Raw genomic sequence first — 16,478 nt, forward strand, 5'->3', positions numbered from 1 at the left:
TATACACGCGCGATCCGATCCATTGAGGAATCACGATTTGCATTGTGTGTAGCTTCACCGCAGAATTGTGTTGGGACGGCTTGCCGCATGGCTTAAGCTTCAGGATTGGTCCATATCAACAAAATCTCGAATTCTTTCTTTGAGTGATATTATCATGACTCTATGTTCTTCAATTCAGATCTATGACTATTATTTCCTTTTTCCTCAAAGAAGGAAGGAGGCGGGGCTTATCACCTGATCGGCTAAATTTATGCGTTTGTACGGCGTAAATTCGTAATCTATTCAAAGGAGTCCTGGAAACCCGATCTTGGATCAATCGGGCAACAACTGTTATCTAAAAACCTGCTCTAGTATTCAACGGGTGTGCCCATGTCTCTCTATACTATTACGGTTCAGTGTGCAGCGCCCATACCGCATTCTTCTTTAACCATCTCATGATGTCTTATATGAACATATCGGCAAATTAGTTCGTGCAGATGCCTAAATGGATGACCGAGAGACAGGGAGAATCAGAATACGTGAAAAGAACTATTTGTAGACTTGAATTTCCTGCTTATCCACTTTCGAGCATTGCTAGCTCCGCTATTTCCAAATGTTGGAACTACGTATTCAGGCCCACAAGTACCCGTGTAGTACTAGATCCTAGTCATTCAAAGGAAAGACTCGGAGTAGCTGCATGAAAGTAGTCTTTCTGAGATATCAGTGATACTAATATTGCGAATGAAGAATTCCGAGCCGTCTAAGAGGTCAGGTATATCTGAGTTTCTAGTTTAAGGCTTGTCCTATTATTATGCCGTGATTCTGAGAATGAAGCAGATTACTCAATCATTAAATAATAAAACATAGAAGTAATCTTACTAACGCTCTTGTTCATTCTATTGCCATTTTTTACACGGGACGTTAGATAATTTTCCGATTTAAAACGAGCTTTCCTTCTTTTCTTATATAGTACTACTATTTTATGTTTTTTTGTTTTTGTTTTTAAGATTCAATCTCTACTAAAACAAATTCGAACATCTTTATAAATCATCTATCAAGTTTATATCTCGCAAAGAAACTTATTCCTTATATATCTTTTCAAAAAGAGAGTCGAGACTCCATAATTTCATTTTTAGTTGCATCATTAATATATCGATTTCAAAAAACCTCAACTTGATGTTCAATTCTAATTGTATCTATAGTAGTTTTTAATTAGAAAGAATGACAATCAATCTACTAGTCCTCGGATAATATCCTATTGATTGAGAAACATAACCATGAACAATATTCCAATATTTCATATAATGCTTGTCTATCAATTTCCTATCAGATGTTGATTTGTTTCGCTACTAAGCGACATAAAGCGACATAGTGTCACAGGGTGAACACTAGCTTTTCTGATCCCTGATTTTGTTCGGCTATATATGTGAGAGTAAGGTGAAATTGTCGGTTTTACCTCGTAGTCTTGGTTCATAGCTCAGCGGTATGAATACTCCCAGAAGTGGTCTCGTGATACATAGTTATATACTCCTTTTTCATTCACAATCTACTATGAATCCTCCAAGCACCGCTCAACATTCCTGAAATGACTTGTTACACCAAAATGGTTATCATTGGATTTGTATTTTACACTATTGCTATCTTTGGTGTTTGGCGGCTTTCTTCCCTCTACACAGAATTATCGAGACCTATCTTGGTATGTTTTGTGGTACTTTGTGCGGTAACCGGGACGAACTACACCTAGGCTGTTTTGAAATATCACAATGCCCATAGAAGTAGCCGAGAAGAAGAACTTCCACCTGTGTATCCATCACCTATGCCCTCCCTTGGCAATGCGCTTTCCTTGGCGTGGGGATCACGCCTAGTGAGGTATCTGCAGCAAGTACTGCACATTGAGCGAGGCACTCATGACGACGACGCTATGTCATTACATGATCTTGCATTGCATTGGGCGTAAGTTGCTCGTCTCGTGAAATTATGTCTTGACCCACCGCCTCATTATCATTTTCAAATTCGCTCTGGTGGCTCGGTTATTTTCAAATTAACACAACAGGGCAGGCGCTAAATTTTTTATTAGATCAAACGCGAATGCTGTCTCAGCAGCAGCAGTATTCTTAGTTATTTATTAATAATGATTTAGGGATGGGTGTTGGAAAATTGATGCGAAACTCATTTATTACGATCACCGACCCAACCGAATAACATAACTTAGAAACCTATACTCGAATCAGTACTCTACTCCGACCTATCTGCATGTGAAACTCAAGGTGGCAGGTGCATTATATCTAAACTCGATCTGCAACCTTTCGATATCAGCTGAGAACGTTACAAGAAAGACCTCTTCCAGTATTGTGCATCTATTCAATGTAAATTTTGGGTTGCAGTTGTGACGGATTCCCGAGGATACATGAAACTTCAGTGCGGCGAAGTGGGGGATATGTTGCCTGAAGATAGCTGTTCCACGTCTTTCAATTCAAACAATTGTCATTTTGCCCCTGGTTTGTGAGGACAGTGATGGTTCTTGTCGGGATAGTGATCATGTGACCGTGCTAGCGCTTGTGCTAGCGCCTTTCGGCACTACAGCAATACGTTTCGTAGTCTTAGCTTTTAGAACCTTAAGCAATATTACAACAGTGTGAACCATAGTACTATATTGAATTCACCATCCCCATGGTGAAACCAACAGTTCTAAATTTGGGAAACCTTACTTGGCCTCCTGTCAGCAAGGGTTTTTTGTCCGCAAAAGTAAGAATAGAAAATAAACATATTTGAGCTTTTGAATAAACCTGGATTCTAGGTTGGACGAGGTTCCGATGCTTCCCAGTAAAAGGCGACTTGAATCAAATATTGGAATCCGCAGGCTAAAGTTGAATGTGATTCAATACAACACTGTATAGATCAGATATCGGTGCGGCGAAGTTGTGGGCTATGTGGAGATGCGAGCACAATGGCTGCTCTCCTTCTTGAATCCTTGCAGGTACTTTAATTAGTGAATCGCTCTAAACCTCGAGAATAATAAGTCGAAGTATTCCATCAATAAGCAGCCATTTTAGCATATCCGCTCTTTCGCCTTGCTTTATGAATTACATCGTTTTGACAATATTCAATTAGTCTTGTTTTACGCTTCTTTGACGTAAATCTACTAGTATCACTTACTAGAAATAACTTCACTACTATTAGGCATCGATATTTGTACTATTCCAGAGGCCGTACCTCCCATGGGGAGAGACTCCTAACTTTGTCAACCCAACAACCCTTGCCCCGGCCACCATCTTCACATGTATCATTCTGACGATGTGGGCGGCTCTTTTTCTAATCACAAGATTGTGCGTCAATTTACGAAAGTTAACTCTTGTCGCCTGTAAATTACTCTTTCGCTAAATATGAGACAGAATAGCTAACCCGAAAAGATTTTATGGCCGTAGGAGCCGTGTTGGCCATCACCTATACCGGCTTAATCGTGTCTAGTAAGTCGAGATGGCCGTGAAGCTCCAGATAGGTGCATTATTCTCAATCATATTCAATTGACCAAAATGTAGTCAATAAATATAACCGTCCTCAGCGGGAAGTGCCCGCTTGTTGGCTTGATGCAGGATACTTGAAGGTAACTATCAGACCCGGGAATGCGTAGAGCGTATCACTTGGAGAAGATTGGTTAAACAAGATCTGACAGATCATTTACGCCCATACAACCATAGTCGGGACCGTGCTCTTCCCCAATGCGCCATCTTCTTGATGTACCGCCAGTTCTTTTACTCAACTATAGTACGTATAATCCGGTCATCCATACATCAGTACTTAATGATTAATTCTCCTATTTGAGAAGGCCCTTCTGCGTTTCCTTAGCCTTTCAAGTTCAACGATGGCTAATAATTTAATCACCAATAGAGACTTGAGATATGGATTGATATGATCTTCACCTTTGCCATTTATTTCCCTTCGATTCCACTATCTGCCGTCTACGAAACTCAAAAACTCGGTCATACTTGGGGTGAGCTGCTGGAAAAACTTGCTTCTTCGAATGACCACACAATGATATATTGAGGAGTTGTTCAAGGCTCTTGTTTAGTCACCTTAGACTTGTGCATCTCACCAAATGTGTACAAAGAATATCACTATAGTTTAAAATTACTGTTTGATATGTACTAGGTACACAAAAAGGATATATACAGAACATACGGTCAACACAGTAAAATATGGACACTTGTAATATTGTGATGGTGAAATTCTTTCTTACTGTTCACACTTCCATTATAAATAAATAAAAACATCAAAAATTGAAATAACTAAGAGAGCGAAGCATAAGATCTTCCGTTTACTCCCAATTTACAAGCATTGTTTCGTGCCCACTCAACTGCGTATATCTCACGCTGTCCTTCCACAACATGTCTCTTTTCTGCGGATCCTTCGACTCAGCACTTGTTTCGCTTCGTTCCGAACCGTCAAGATAGAGACCCTTTGGCCGCTCTCCAAGCAATGGATTACTGTCAAAGGCAGCTGCCAGAACGTCAACAGCCGACTTGCTAGCTGTGCGAATACTATTGTTTCCTTTGGGATTGTGCCACGCTTGCAAAATTGCTACAAAAGGGAAGATAATTTGAAACATTAAAACGCGAATGAACCAAGGACTATGACGCGAAAGACCAGTTGGCACGGTGCCTGGATCCACGCCAAGTACTGAGATGTTCTTCAGTTTGGGATCGACATCAAGACGCCGTTGCAGTTCCTCGCTAAGACTTGTTAGTACGAGTACTTATGCCTTTCATCTGGGTGTAAGAACGGCAAATAAACCTACATCATCATAACAGCACAGAGTTTAGAGGCACCATATCTCCGCATACCACTCATCCATGATGGATCCTCCGCAAATGTACTCCAAGTACCTTTGGCAATAGGATCGGTGCTATCATCGAATATAGTCTTCCACTTCTCGTCCTTAAAAGGTCGGTCATTTTGCTTCAAAAGGGGACTGGTAGGATTGATCTGTTAGCATGATATTGATACATGACCCCTATAGTAGAAAAGGATACACAGGGACAGATATTCACAGGAATTAAATAGAAAGCTCACTCATGTGCCTTGCTTCCAAGTACCACGATCCTGCCCATATCACGATCCATGCTCTGCAGTAACAATAGAACCAACAACCAATGGCCCAAGTAGTTGACAACGAATGTTAGAACAAACCCGTCATCGGTTGATCGCTGTGCATCGAGCTCTTGGTATCCAGCATTTAAAATGAGGGCGCGGATGGGTGGGATTTCGCCAGCTGCAACTCGTGCATTGATTGTAACCGCGAACTCACGGATGCTAGCAAGGTTCGATAGCTCTAACGATATCGTTTCGAAAGAGTGCACCGAAGTACTGGCGCGGGGGGCAGAGAGATGCACGGGATGAGATGACAGATTGCGCACTGTGTAGATGCCATGGTATGGAGCAAGGTCAGGCGACATTTGAATGTGTGAGACGATAGAGCTACCAATACCACCACCAGTGCCGGTCACTATGACAGTGCCCTTAACCATGATTGTTCTATGTTTGCACAATTTTTTTGCAGAACGGGGATTTACCAAGAAGAAAAACGACAAAACGACACAATAGCAGACTGAAAGTACCCAATGAAAAGATGGGGAAGACGGCTACACAAATAATAAGTGATAGTTGCTGCTGCGCCGCGAGGAATGGGATAATAAGGGCAATGCATTAATATCATTACTGCCTACCCCCCTACTCAGGTAGGCAAGCCATGTCTTGTAATTAGATGCAAGTTTGAAGCAATTCATCTCAATACCACCATAGAAACCCGGCGGTCAAATTCCGTTCGTAAAAACAATCGATGCTCAAGGCCCGTTAGTAGCAACGAGCAATAAGCAAAACACTAACATCTATCTCAAGGTTACCATTTCTAATTAAAGAGTCAGCATTTGAAATGATCTTTAATGTATGAGCGCTCTATTTCCGAAAGTCAAGCCAATAATTAGATCTCAAACACTAACAATACTACCCGTTGAAGCTAGAAAAGATGCAGAGATGCAGAGAAAGATGAGATGAGTCGATGTAATCCTAGACTCATTCAATGAATCATTTGATCAAAACCCCTAATATCGATTTTTGCCGGAGCTAAAAGCGTATTTAATATCTAGTGTGCGCGGAAAACGTGATCTGAGAGTCATATAATATCTCTAGGTAGTATAGTTCCTCTTTTTATAATAAACATCCTAATCATTCTAATAAATTCTTAAATAAAACTGAATTAAAAAAGTCGAAATGCCAATGAGACACTTGATCTACATAACCGATATTGTTGTGAAAAGAGATCAAAAATTACCCCACAACAAGAGCACGTGCTTTCGTAATTTTGGCGCGATTCCCCGCGTCACTTTTGCCTCTAGGGTTTATTAATTTCTTTGCTTCTATTTCCACCACCATCATATTTCACGATCTATAATACTGCGTTCGCTGATTCTATTCAATCTTCCAACTTTGCGATCAAACTGTCAGATACGATTTCCAAAACAACCCCGCAGCCTTGGAGATTACAACAATATGGGCTCTTCAAATATAGCTCGAAAGGAGCGGCGCAAAAAACAAACACGCTTGACATTCGATCCGATCTCCACCGAAGTGCCTTCAGATTTAGATTTACCTGCCAAAAGCCAAGGACCGTCGCCTGCGAAGGTTAGATATGAGAGAACAAATGACGGCACATCTGCTGGAAGTGGAGGAAGAATTACGCGCAGTGGATTGTCTTCAGGATCGCCCTCGAAAGTAACTTTGGATAGGAAAGGAAAATCTGGGGGCAAAGGAAAGAATGCGAGAGATGGAAAAATCGATTTTGGAACATTACCAACGCCTGCGAAAAGCTCGCAGAAAGAGGATATTATTGTTGCAGATGCAGAAGTGACTAGCGGATCACGTCGAAGCACACGAAGTTCAAAAACGACTCCATCGAAGACTACGCCAAAGAAAAGATCGGTAACTTTATCGGATACAAGTGATGATGGCGTATTCACATCAAACTCAAGACCTTCACAACGCTCTGGCCTATTTAGTCAGAAATCAGCTGCGCCAATAGAAAGTAGTGATGAATCTGGCGAGGAAGCTGACGAAGATTCTGAGGATGATATACTGCCATCTTCTACTACGCGTCGACAAGCAACACGGATCGTTCCGCAAGTTGCACTTGAGATTGATTCCGAAGACCCGGATGATGAGCCTCCAACCTCACCCATGAAGAGAAAGCGACCCACCATAATTTCTGACGATGAGGATAGCGTTGTTAGGTCGCCTGCAAAGAGAGCGAGGGTTGTGGATGAGAGTGATTCGGATGATGATTTGCCGCATATGACTAAGCTATCTAAGACCACCCCCCCTGAATCTGATAGCCCAGCTCCTTCCCCACAAGTTAAACGAAAAGGACCGCCTAGGAAGCACAGAACTGCTAAGCAGAAGCAATTAGAGATTCTCAAACGCAAGCGTGCTGGAGAAAGTAACCCCATTCTTACAGAATCCGAGTCTGATGAAGAAGAGGTTGGCGGTTTATATGATTCGGGTAGTGATGCATTGACTACATTTGAGGATGAAGAAGAGGAGGAGGTGGAAGAGGAGGTTCAAGAAACGCGCAAACGAAAATCGCCAAAGAAGACTGTACGAGAGAATGAGGATGAGTACGATTCGGACTTTGTTGATGACGACGATGTTGGCCTTCTTGGAGTACCGGATTATGCTATGATTCCCCTACATCTCACGGCCGCAGCCCACAAACCTCTCAGAGAACACTTTGTCGAAGCGGTTGAATGGTGTGTTCAAAACAAGATCAATCCAGGTTTCAACCAAAATCTCATGCCCATTTACAAGGCGGCGTGGAATAAGCTCGAAGACGCATACAGTGGATTATCTGGTAGCAAATTTGTTTCTACTTCATGGACTCGTGATTTTACCAAAGGCCTTTATGCCCGTCCCGAATTCATCACCAGGAGACTCGCCCCAGGAGAAGCAATTGATCTATTAGGCGAAGCTAAATGTGAGGCATGTAATCGTAGGAAGCATATACCAACTTTTGGTATCACATTAAGGGGATCTGCATACCACAAGGATAGCTTAGCCGAGGTAGAGAAAGATGATAGTGATACTGAGGAAGACGACGAGGAAGATTCTGATGATGAGAAGGACACGCGGAGTTTGAACAGCAGGGATGAACCTCTACCACCTCAAGACAAAGAGTACATGGTCGGCTCGTAAGTTATAATCACCTACCTATTTGGGTATGGATTTTGACTAACCTGGCCGTACAGTGTCTGTAAAGAAAATGCCGAAAACGCACACATTCTTATTCATTTGAAGTATGCACTCAACCAATGGGTCATAGGCAGTCTAGAAAGTCAAGGGCATCTTACGATTGAGAAGCTTGCCAAGAGAGACAAGATGAGTGCAAAGAAGAGACAGAAGGAAGTCAACGGGATTGTCGATAAGTGGAAGGAGGAGAAAGAAATCAAAGAATTGTATGGCATCTGGAAACAACAATTGGAGACGGCACAGAATGCCAGTACAACGGGAAGACGATAAGATACCACGTGGTAGCTGAAGGTGTGAATTCGGAGACGAACATGAGAGGAATGGGATTTATGGCACATAATGGTAGAGAACTGGGAAGATTTTAATGATGCTGGGTAAAGGATCAGGTATTTGGGAGCGAAATATGGAAGCAGCTAGCGATGATTTTGGAATCATGACTTTGATTCTTCTTCACTTTATTTCAGAGTCAGTAATTAGGGATGACTGGGAACAGAATTTTATTAAAATCAGAGATACGGCCTGATTTTAGATTTAGATATATATCCACATCCAATAGCAAATTATTAACAATTCATCAATGTTACCTACTTGTGTGTGCTGAGGGAGGTCTTGAGGTAATTAGGAATTACGTAATGCCGTATCCAATCCCATCGTCAGAACCCGACCCACATACCGAAAGCGATGACTTCATAAAGTTACACTCGCAAGCAACCTTAATGAGTCTGATGTTGGTCTGTTGTAGTATTTGAGTTGCCTTTCTGTTGGTTGATGTCTCTATGGGGTCGTATGCCTGCCGATGAGAATACCGGTATTTGAGAATCTGTCTATTGATTGCGACGGGACGATAACCATGCGAATCTCAGCGAGATCATGACGCGTTGGAAGCTCAAGGGAACAAACAACAGGTCGAATTGAAATCTAGAAGTGGAGGGGAAAGAATTTCTCTTGGGTGTCATCTAATTTCCCTCTGGATCCCTCTGAGTGTCTCCGCATCTACATCCATTGGCACAAATTTGACGGGAGATCTTCCAGCTAGTCTCTGCGTGGTTGTAGCTGGGGAGGGTGGTGCGGAACGTGGCGTCGGTGTCCGCCAATGAACGTGCTTAGCTCCGTGCTTAGCTCAGCGATGCGCTCAGCTACGCAAGAGTGACGTAGTGAAGCACAGTTCCGGCAGAGACTGGGCATTGTTCTTGGCTCGCACCCGCCACAACTGGGTAGAGGTCATTGCCTACTTGGGCAATTTGTCTCCACTGTTTCTGGCAAGCGCAAACAAGAAGAAGAGAGGACTGCGGAACACAGGCAATGATCAGATGAAATTCACAGGCCAGAAACAAGATCGAGCGGCAGTGGAAATGGAAGGGGGAGGGAAAAACAAGGCAAGGCAGGAGAAAAGCAGGAACGGACACGCAAACGTACTTTGCCTGTGGACGATTGTATCATCAAGGTAGCAGAGAGGAAGCAGGTGCGATTGAATGATAAGATTCCACGTTCCCCATATCATCATTTGCTTTTCTCTTCTCTTTTTCTTTCCTCACATCCACACCATACAACATCATACGACAACCACCACCACAACCACCACCACAAATAACATCGTCATTATATCCCAATTCACCTCCCTCGCCTCTTTATTCGTTTCAGCAAAGAGCCAATCAATTGCCACTTGCAGACACAACAACAAGTTTCAGACGCCTCATTACCTCATACCTCATCCTTTCCATATACTATTCCAGCTCCTGCGCGTTCTCTCTCACGTGATATCCGAGTAGACAGAAAGCCTCTCTCTTCTATTTCCCACCTCTTCTACAACTTTTCTTTTCTTTCGTGATACCCCAATACCCCGATACCCCCATATTAATCAATAAATCGCAACCATGTCTGTCAACGTGCCTGTCAACGAGGCCCAGAAGGAGAAAGATATTAATCGTAAATTACAACTCTACGGCATTTACCAAGGTAAGGCGTGACTCTCCCTCGCCCCCGGCAGATGAGGATATGATATACATAACTTTACTGACAACAAATGTGTGTAGCTTTCCAAGCTGGAAAGGTTCCATCTGTAAGTACTTTCTTTCTCCACCGCCCAATTTGTTAGCACAGTTGCTCATTTCCGGTGTTACAGAATAACCAAATCGATGTTGCCCTCAACAGTTTCCTCGAGTCAAAGGCCCTCACATCACCATCCAACAGGCTTTCCAAGGAGGGTCAAGAATTAGCCCAACAGTTTCGTTCTGTGGTCGAACAGGCGAAACTCCTTCTTCTCACTAAGAACCAAGACGAACTATTTCAAGACTTTGTTTGGCAATGCGAGCGTCTTGATGGCGGAGCAGCAGCCGTCCCAGGAGCTCCTGTTGATCAGGCAACTGCTCAACAGCATGGCCAAGAGGCAAAAGGAGGCCTCAAGACTCTTGGCCAATTGATTTTAACCAATGGACAATTCCGCAAGCTTTGTAAGTCAATGCGCTATACTCGAATTCATGTCAAATGCTAACATCTGAATTAGTGAATGATGCTGTCATCCTTTTACGCGATATTGCTGGTGACGCTGCTACTAATGCCGCTGCCAGGCTTAACCCATCTGAAGATCAATTGAGTCAAATTGATCGTCCCGCCGATGACAATACCTGGCATGAAAATCCAAACATTTCAGCTGGTAATATGAAAACTCAGATGAAGCAAAAATTCCAAAAGAATCAACCTATTGACAAAAACGATGTCAAGGAAGCCGTTGGCGACGCTAATCAACAAGCTCACCCAAGTGGATCTCGTGATCCAGCGGATACTGTTCAATTGGCTGGCCGTGATCAACAATACAACACTGCCTCTGGAATCGATGGCGAAGCTGGTGCTCAAGCTGGTGCCAATACCTTGAAGCAACGTGCGTCTGAGAATATTCCAGAGGAGACCAAGGAACGAGGCCGCGAGACGAGAGATAGAACCAAGAACTACCTCCAACAAAAATTGCCAGAGGAGCGTCGTGACAACCTCATCCACAGACTTAAGAAGATGGTTGTGGAAATCCAAGGCCATCCAGATTGTAAGTTTACCTACAACTTCCTGGTGTGTATATTTCAGAATTAACAGTTAGCAGATATGCAATCTATCGACACTCTTCTCGATTTAGCCGAGCAGTATGGAGGACATGCACACACTCTGGGCCAATCCGGATCTGGTGCCGTGAAAGGTGCACATACCGACAACGCTCTAAAGACTGCCGAGATTGATTTGAAAGTTTGTACATTCCTGAAACTATTAGAGGTAGAATTTAAACTAACACAATTCAGACACTCATTGAGCGTTTTGCAAATTACACATCAAGCGATGATCTAATCGATTCCATCAACGCTATCTACCGAGATGCTGATGCAGATCCAGAGTTGAAGAAATGGTTCCAGCAGATGAACGCCTTCGTTCGCAAGTGTCTCAAGGAGCAAGGTTATATTCTGGAAGACAGCACCACTCAACACTGGAACGAACTTTACGACAGAGGCAACTTTCTTCTCAGAGATCGCTACAGACCTCATACTAATCGCATCATTGATGAGATTAAATTCTTCGGAAACGAGTTTGACAACGATGAACAGAACAAGCGATTTGCAGAAACCTGCCAAAAGTTCTTCAAAGCATTGGGCCACGACAGTAGTGGTAACATTCAATTCAAGACGCATTTGCTCATGGACCTATCCAATGTCATCATTCCTGCAGCTCTCGAAAGAATCCGATACACGCCAATTCCAAGAATCGAGTACAGAGATGGACAAAAAATGGAGATTGTCATCGAGAATCTTGTAATTGAGAGTGATAATCTCATGCCCAACTTGCTCGATATTCAACATGGTATGTGCTAATATTCCCTTTGCCCTGGTCCTAGTGTGTTACTTCTACCTCCCACAGCAACATTATACGCATTGCTACATTTTGTTGCTTGATGACATGTCCGGTGTGCTGTTGCCTCTTTTTCGAGAACAATTACTAATGAAATGCTCGTTGTAGAAAGCTCCTTTAGATTCGGCCGCAAGGGTTTCCATAACTCTCAGAAAGGCTCATTCTTCATTGCAGTTCAAGGCATCCAGATGGATTTGAAAGATATCTCTTATTATATCAAGAGATCTGGCGGTCCTTTCAACCACGACGAGGGCATTCTTGATATTTTCCTCGGAGGTAGTGGACTCAGTTTTGACATCAAATTGACTGCAATCAATTCGGGAGAGAAGGGTCGTCAAAACTTCTTGAGGTGTGACAGCGTCAAAGTTAACATGAAGAAGATGAAGCTTAAGATCAAGCAATCAAAACACAAGGGGCTGCTCACTGTTGGAAAGTCGTTGGCGATGAAACCTCTCACAAAAGCTGTTTGTAAGGCTATCGAGTTGGCCATCAAGCAGAAGGTTGAAGAAGCCGATGGATTCTTATTTAGAATCAAGCAAGAAGCCGATCGCGCTCAAAAGGAGGCCGCCCAAAACCCAGAGAATATCCCCAACATTTACAGACAATATCTTTCTGCTTTCCAACGACAAATGACCAAGGGAGAAGAGAAGGCACAAAAAGCACAAGCATCTGTGGCAGATAAGCAATTCAATATGCCTATGACAATGGACGATTCGATTATGCCCCATGTTATCTTGCCAGGTGGAATCTCGGCCAAGGCAACAGAGCATAAGAATAATGCTAGACAAGGTGCCGATTGGAGATCAGCTGTCTTTGATTTTGGGCATGCGAAGGCATCTACAAGTCTTCCGCAACCAAAAGAAATCTCAAGGAAACCACACTCCGTTACTCAAGGGGGCGTAAGAGGTCCACAGAACACAGGTAACACCAGTACTCAAGGTGTTCAACAAGGCTATGGTCAACAAGGTTATTCTCAAGGGACTGGCCAAGACTATGGAAAACAAGGATATGGCCAGCAAAACTTTAATCAACAAGTTGATGCTGCTTTCGATAACACCGGTGCAGGTGTACTTCCTAGCACTACTGGCGTTAATATTTTACAAGGCCAAAGTGCCAGCAATGGTGCTATTGGCAATGGCGTTTCAAACCAAAAGAATGTCCTTCCTGCTAATGGAAATACTCAATTGGGATCCGACAATCCAGTCTTCCAAGGTAGAGTTTAATTAACTCGATCGATGCAAATGCATAATATCTTTTTCCTATGTTTCGGGAATGGAATTGTTTCCTCATAAGATACCACTACAGCGGATAATACTAATGCATATTTGGGGGTTGGTTGGGTTAAAAAAAAATACAAAACTGGAATGGATGGAGGATGGAGGATGGTTTCATTTGTTTTTTTCTTTACTTGTTTGCATGGGCTTCACTTTGATACCTGATTGATTGATTTATTTGCTTCTTAATTACCAATTAATTGGCAGTCGAAAGATACCATAGCGTTTTATTATTGGGCTGGGTGGTGGAAAGAGAATCATGAATGAGGATTGACGATTGTTCGTTGAAAGATGGACGCAGCCATGAATTATGATGATGTGATGGATGGGACAGGACGGAACTTCTTTGCGCTATACTTGGGGTTCAAAACAGCGATTTCTCTCGTGTCATTAATAATGAAGATACTTCAAGCGATTACAGTGATCTTTATTGTGTGGTGATATTGAATAGTGAAAACGATAGTGAGTGAAGCGAAGTGAAGCGAAGTGAAGAGGATGTAATGGTTAAAGAAGTTGTCTTGTCGCCGAATGGGATTTGCTCAACACAAGTAATGAGAAGTAGTTTATAGGACTACATTATTGTTTCATATATTTTGAGTATTTTGAGGACGTTAGGATTGTTCATGATGATTTAAGGAACGATCAGGTCTACAACTCTACTCGGGTGACAGGAGGCCCGGGGCTGCCGGGGAACCCATCAGACTCTCGAGACTAGTCAGCTACCCCACCATTCCGTCATCGATTATGTAATATGAGTTCTTCGAGGGCACGGGCGAATGATTGATTGTTGATTTGATTGATAATTGAGTAGGTACGAGTAGGTAGGTAGCTTTTGAGTTTCTGATATACGTATACATATAACAAATTGATATATTGATAAATGCTATCGAAATTGTTGGGTAAGGGGATTGGTCGATCGTTTTTATCGTCGAAAGCATTGTTGTCATCGTCATCGTTGTTATCGTCATCGTTATCGTCATCGTCATCGTCGCTATTGGCGTTGGGTGGTTTGGAGAGAGGTTTGTCGGTGAGTTTGATTTGTTTGGTTGATTTTTGGGGGGAGGCGGGAAGGGGGTTGTTTGTGCGGAAGGAAGAACGAGGGGGAGAGAAGGAGGGGAATGAGGCGGGATGTGCGATTTCTTTGCATGTTTTTGGAGGAGAGATGCAGATGTAGATGTTACGATTGCGGAGCAGAAACACAATGTCAAATGCAGATTCACAGAGACAAGAAGCTAATCAATCTCTACCGCCCCATCTCTAGAAGAATATTACGAGTCAAAGTCAAAGGCACATACAAATACAAAAACGCAAAATGCATATTCAAAGTATTCCGATGTGGGAGGGGAGCTCGAATAATTATGCGTATTTGGTGGTGGATGAGGGGAGTAGGGATGCTGTGATTATTGATCCGGCGAGTGCGGAGGAGTGAGTTTTTCTTTTTGATTTTGGGGGGTTTGGGGGGAGGAGGGTAGGATGGGGAGAGGGGAGGGGAGGTTGGGACTGGCAGACTGGCAGATGAGGCGACTGGAGGGAGGGAGAAAATGAAGAGAATGATATAGGAAGAAGAAGAAGTTGGGGTAGATATATAACAGAAAGGCTAACGGTAATGAAATAGGGTCGCACCAGTTTTAAAAGAACAAATCAAGGATGGAAAGATCAATTTGGTAGCAATTGTTAATACACATCAGTGAGTTTCTCACGGGTATCTATCTTCTTAGGAGGCATTATTCTAATACTTGAAATCTAGCCATTGGGATCACGCAGGAGGAAATAACAAGCTAGTAACGCCCCCTCTCCCCTTCTCTTTCAAAGGCAATTCCAGCTAACACCATCATCTAGCTCGCCTATCCAGAATTCAAAGGAAAACCTGTAATTGGAGGTAAAGATTGTGAGGGAGTTACAAAGACACCGAAGAATGGAGAAGGCTTTACAATCGGAGAGATCAATGTTAAGGCACTTTATACGCCATGTCATACTCAGGATAGTATTTGTTGGTTTATGGAGGATAAGAGTGGGAAGGCTATTTTTACGGGAGATACTTTGTTTCATGGAGGTAAGTTTAGACTGTTGGTGTGAACGAGGAAGGAAGTGAACGGCTAGAATGTATACAGAGCTGACCGAAATCAGGATGTGGAAGATTCTTTGAGGGGACAGCTGAGGAAATGCACACAGCGCTTAACAAGACACTCGCAGCTGTACCAGACGATACAGTAGTTTATGTAAGTTTCATCTCATGCTCTCGTCATCTGCAACTTGCAATCAAATACTTACTTAGCATTCCATCTAGCCCGGCCACGAATACACCAAAGCCAATGTCAAATTCGCCGTGTCGGTTTCCCAAAGTAAAGCCGTCAAGGCTCTCGAAGCTTTCGCAGACCAGAACAAGGAAACGCAAGGAAAATTCACAATTGGGGATGAGAAGAAACATAATGTTTTCATGAGAATGGACGACCCGGAAATTCAAAAGGCTACGGGTGAAACGGATCCGGTGGAGGTGATGACCAAATTGAGGGAGTTGAAGAATAACTTTAAGTGAGTGTGTATCTTATCTTGTAAGTATTACTTGAGTAGTTTGTTGGTTTTGATAGGGAGATGCATACTGATGGGGACTCTTATGTAGAGAACCGTTGGCTAAATTTTGATGATTTGAGGGGGCTAGCTTTTGTGATTTGAGAAATGGTGGATAGGCAATTGTACGGTGATTTCAGAGTTGATGTGCATTATATACCTGACTATGTGAGAGAAAGACATCTGGGTATATACTCTGACTGGTTCATTGAATCAAGTGAATAGTGTAGATAGTAGATGTGAATAATTACTAGGTATGTATCGAAGATCTTCCAGCTCGTTTCCCCTTGTCGTTTCCTTTTACCCCACCCCCCTACCTATTTAGTAGATATGCGAGGAAAGGAGAGAATGGTCCGTATAGAACACAAGATGCATAAGGCTGAGTGGCACTGCTCGGTATACTTATGTATGTATGTATGTATGTATGTATGACGTAATACTATTTATATGATTCTTGATTCTTAATTCTTGATTCTT

At 42.8% G+C, this 16,478-nt stretch overlaps 4 protein-coding genes across 4 annotated transcripts; 3 read left to right on the forward strand and 1 right to left on the reverse strand.

The window, feature by feature from the left end:
- Positions 1 to 4,216: 4,216 nt before the first annotated feature.
- Positions 4,217 to 5,901, reverse strand: BCIN_03g05460 (hypothetical protein). Its single transcript, XM_024692020.1, has 3 exons — positions 5,050 to 5,901; positions 4,775 to 4,948; positions 4,217 to 4,709 (listed from the first exon to the last, which is right to left on the reverse strand). Exons 1-3 carry the CDS (start codon positions 5,502 to 5,504, stop codon positions 4,295 to 4,297), a joined length of 1,044 nt encoding a protein of 347 aa, XP_024547793.1. The 5' UTR covers positions 5,505 to 5,901; the 3' UTR covers positions 4,217 to 4,294.
- Positions 5,902 to 6,388: 487 nt separating this feature from the next.
- Positions 6,389 to 8,848, forward strand: BCIN_03g05470 (hypothetical protein). Its single transcript, XM_001560782.2, has 2 exons — positions 6,389 to 8,216; positions 8,274 to 8,848. Exons 1-2 carry the CDS (start codon positions 6,526 to 6,528, stop codon positions 8,542 to 8,544), a joined length of 1,962 nt encoding a protein of 653 aa, XP_001560832.1. The 5' UTR covers positions 6,389 to 6,525; the 3' UTR covers positions 8,545 to 8,848.
- An 887-nt stretch (positions 8,849 to 9,735) lies between these two features.
- On the forward strand, positions 9,736 to 13,853 carry BCIN_03g05480 (hypothetical protein). Its single transcript, XM_024692021.1, has 7 exons — positions 9,736 to 10,230; positions 10,308 to 10,333; positions 10,397 to 10,724; positions 10,778 to 11,311; positions 11,366 to 11,505; positions 11,559 to 12,111; positions 12,268 to 13,853. The coding sequence occupies exons 1-7, from the start codon at positions 10,149 to 10,151 to the stop codon at positions 13,380 to 13,382; spliced, it is 2,778 nt and encodes a 925-aa protein (XP_024547794.1). The 5' UTR covers positions 9,736 to 10,148; the 3' UTR covers positions 13,383 to 13,853.
- Positions 13,854 to 14,243: 390 nt separating this feature from the next.
- On the forward strand, positions 14,244 to 16,449 carry BCIN_03g05490 (hypothetical protein). Its single transcript, XM_024692022.1, has 8 exons — positions 14,244 to 14,460; positions 14,695 to 14,858; positions 15,049 to 15,120; positions 15,181 to 15,214; positions 15,273 to 15,486; positions 15,561 to 15,652; positions 15,721 to 15,965; positions 16,054 to 16,449. The coding sequence occupies exons 1-8, from the start codon at positions 14,314 to 14,316 to the stop codon at positions 16,073 to 16,075; spliced, it is 990 nt and encodes a 329-aa protein (XP_024547795.1). The 5' UTR covers positions 14,244 to 14,313; the 3' UTR covers positions 16,076 to 16,449.
- Positions 16,450 to 16,478: the final 29 nt, after the last annotated feature.

The sequence above is a fragment of the Botrytis cinerea genome, chromosome 3, assembly GCF_000143535.2.
Source record: "Botrytis cinerea B05.10 chromosome 3, complete sequence".
Taxonomy (NCBI): Eukaryota; Fungi; Ascomycota; class Leotiomycetes; order Helotiales; family Sclerotiniaceae; genus Botrytis; species Botrytis cinerea.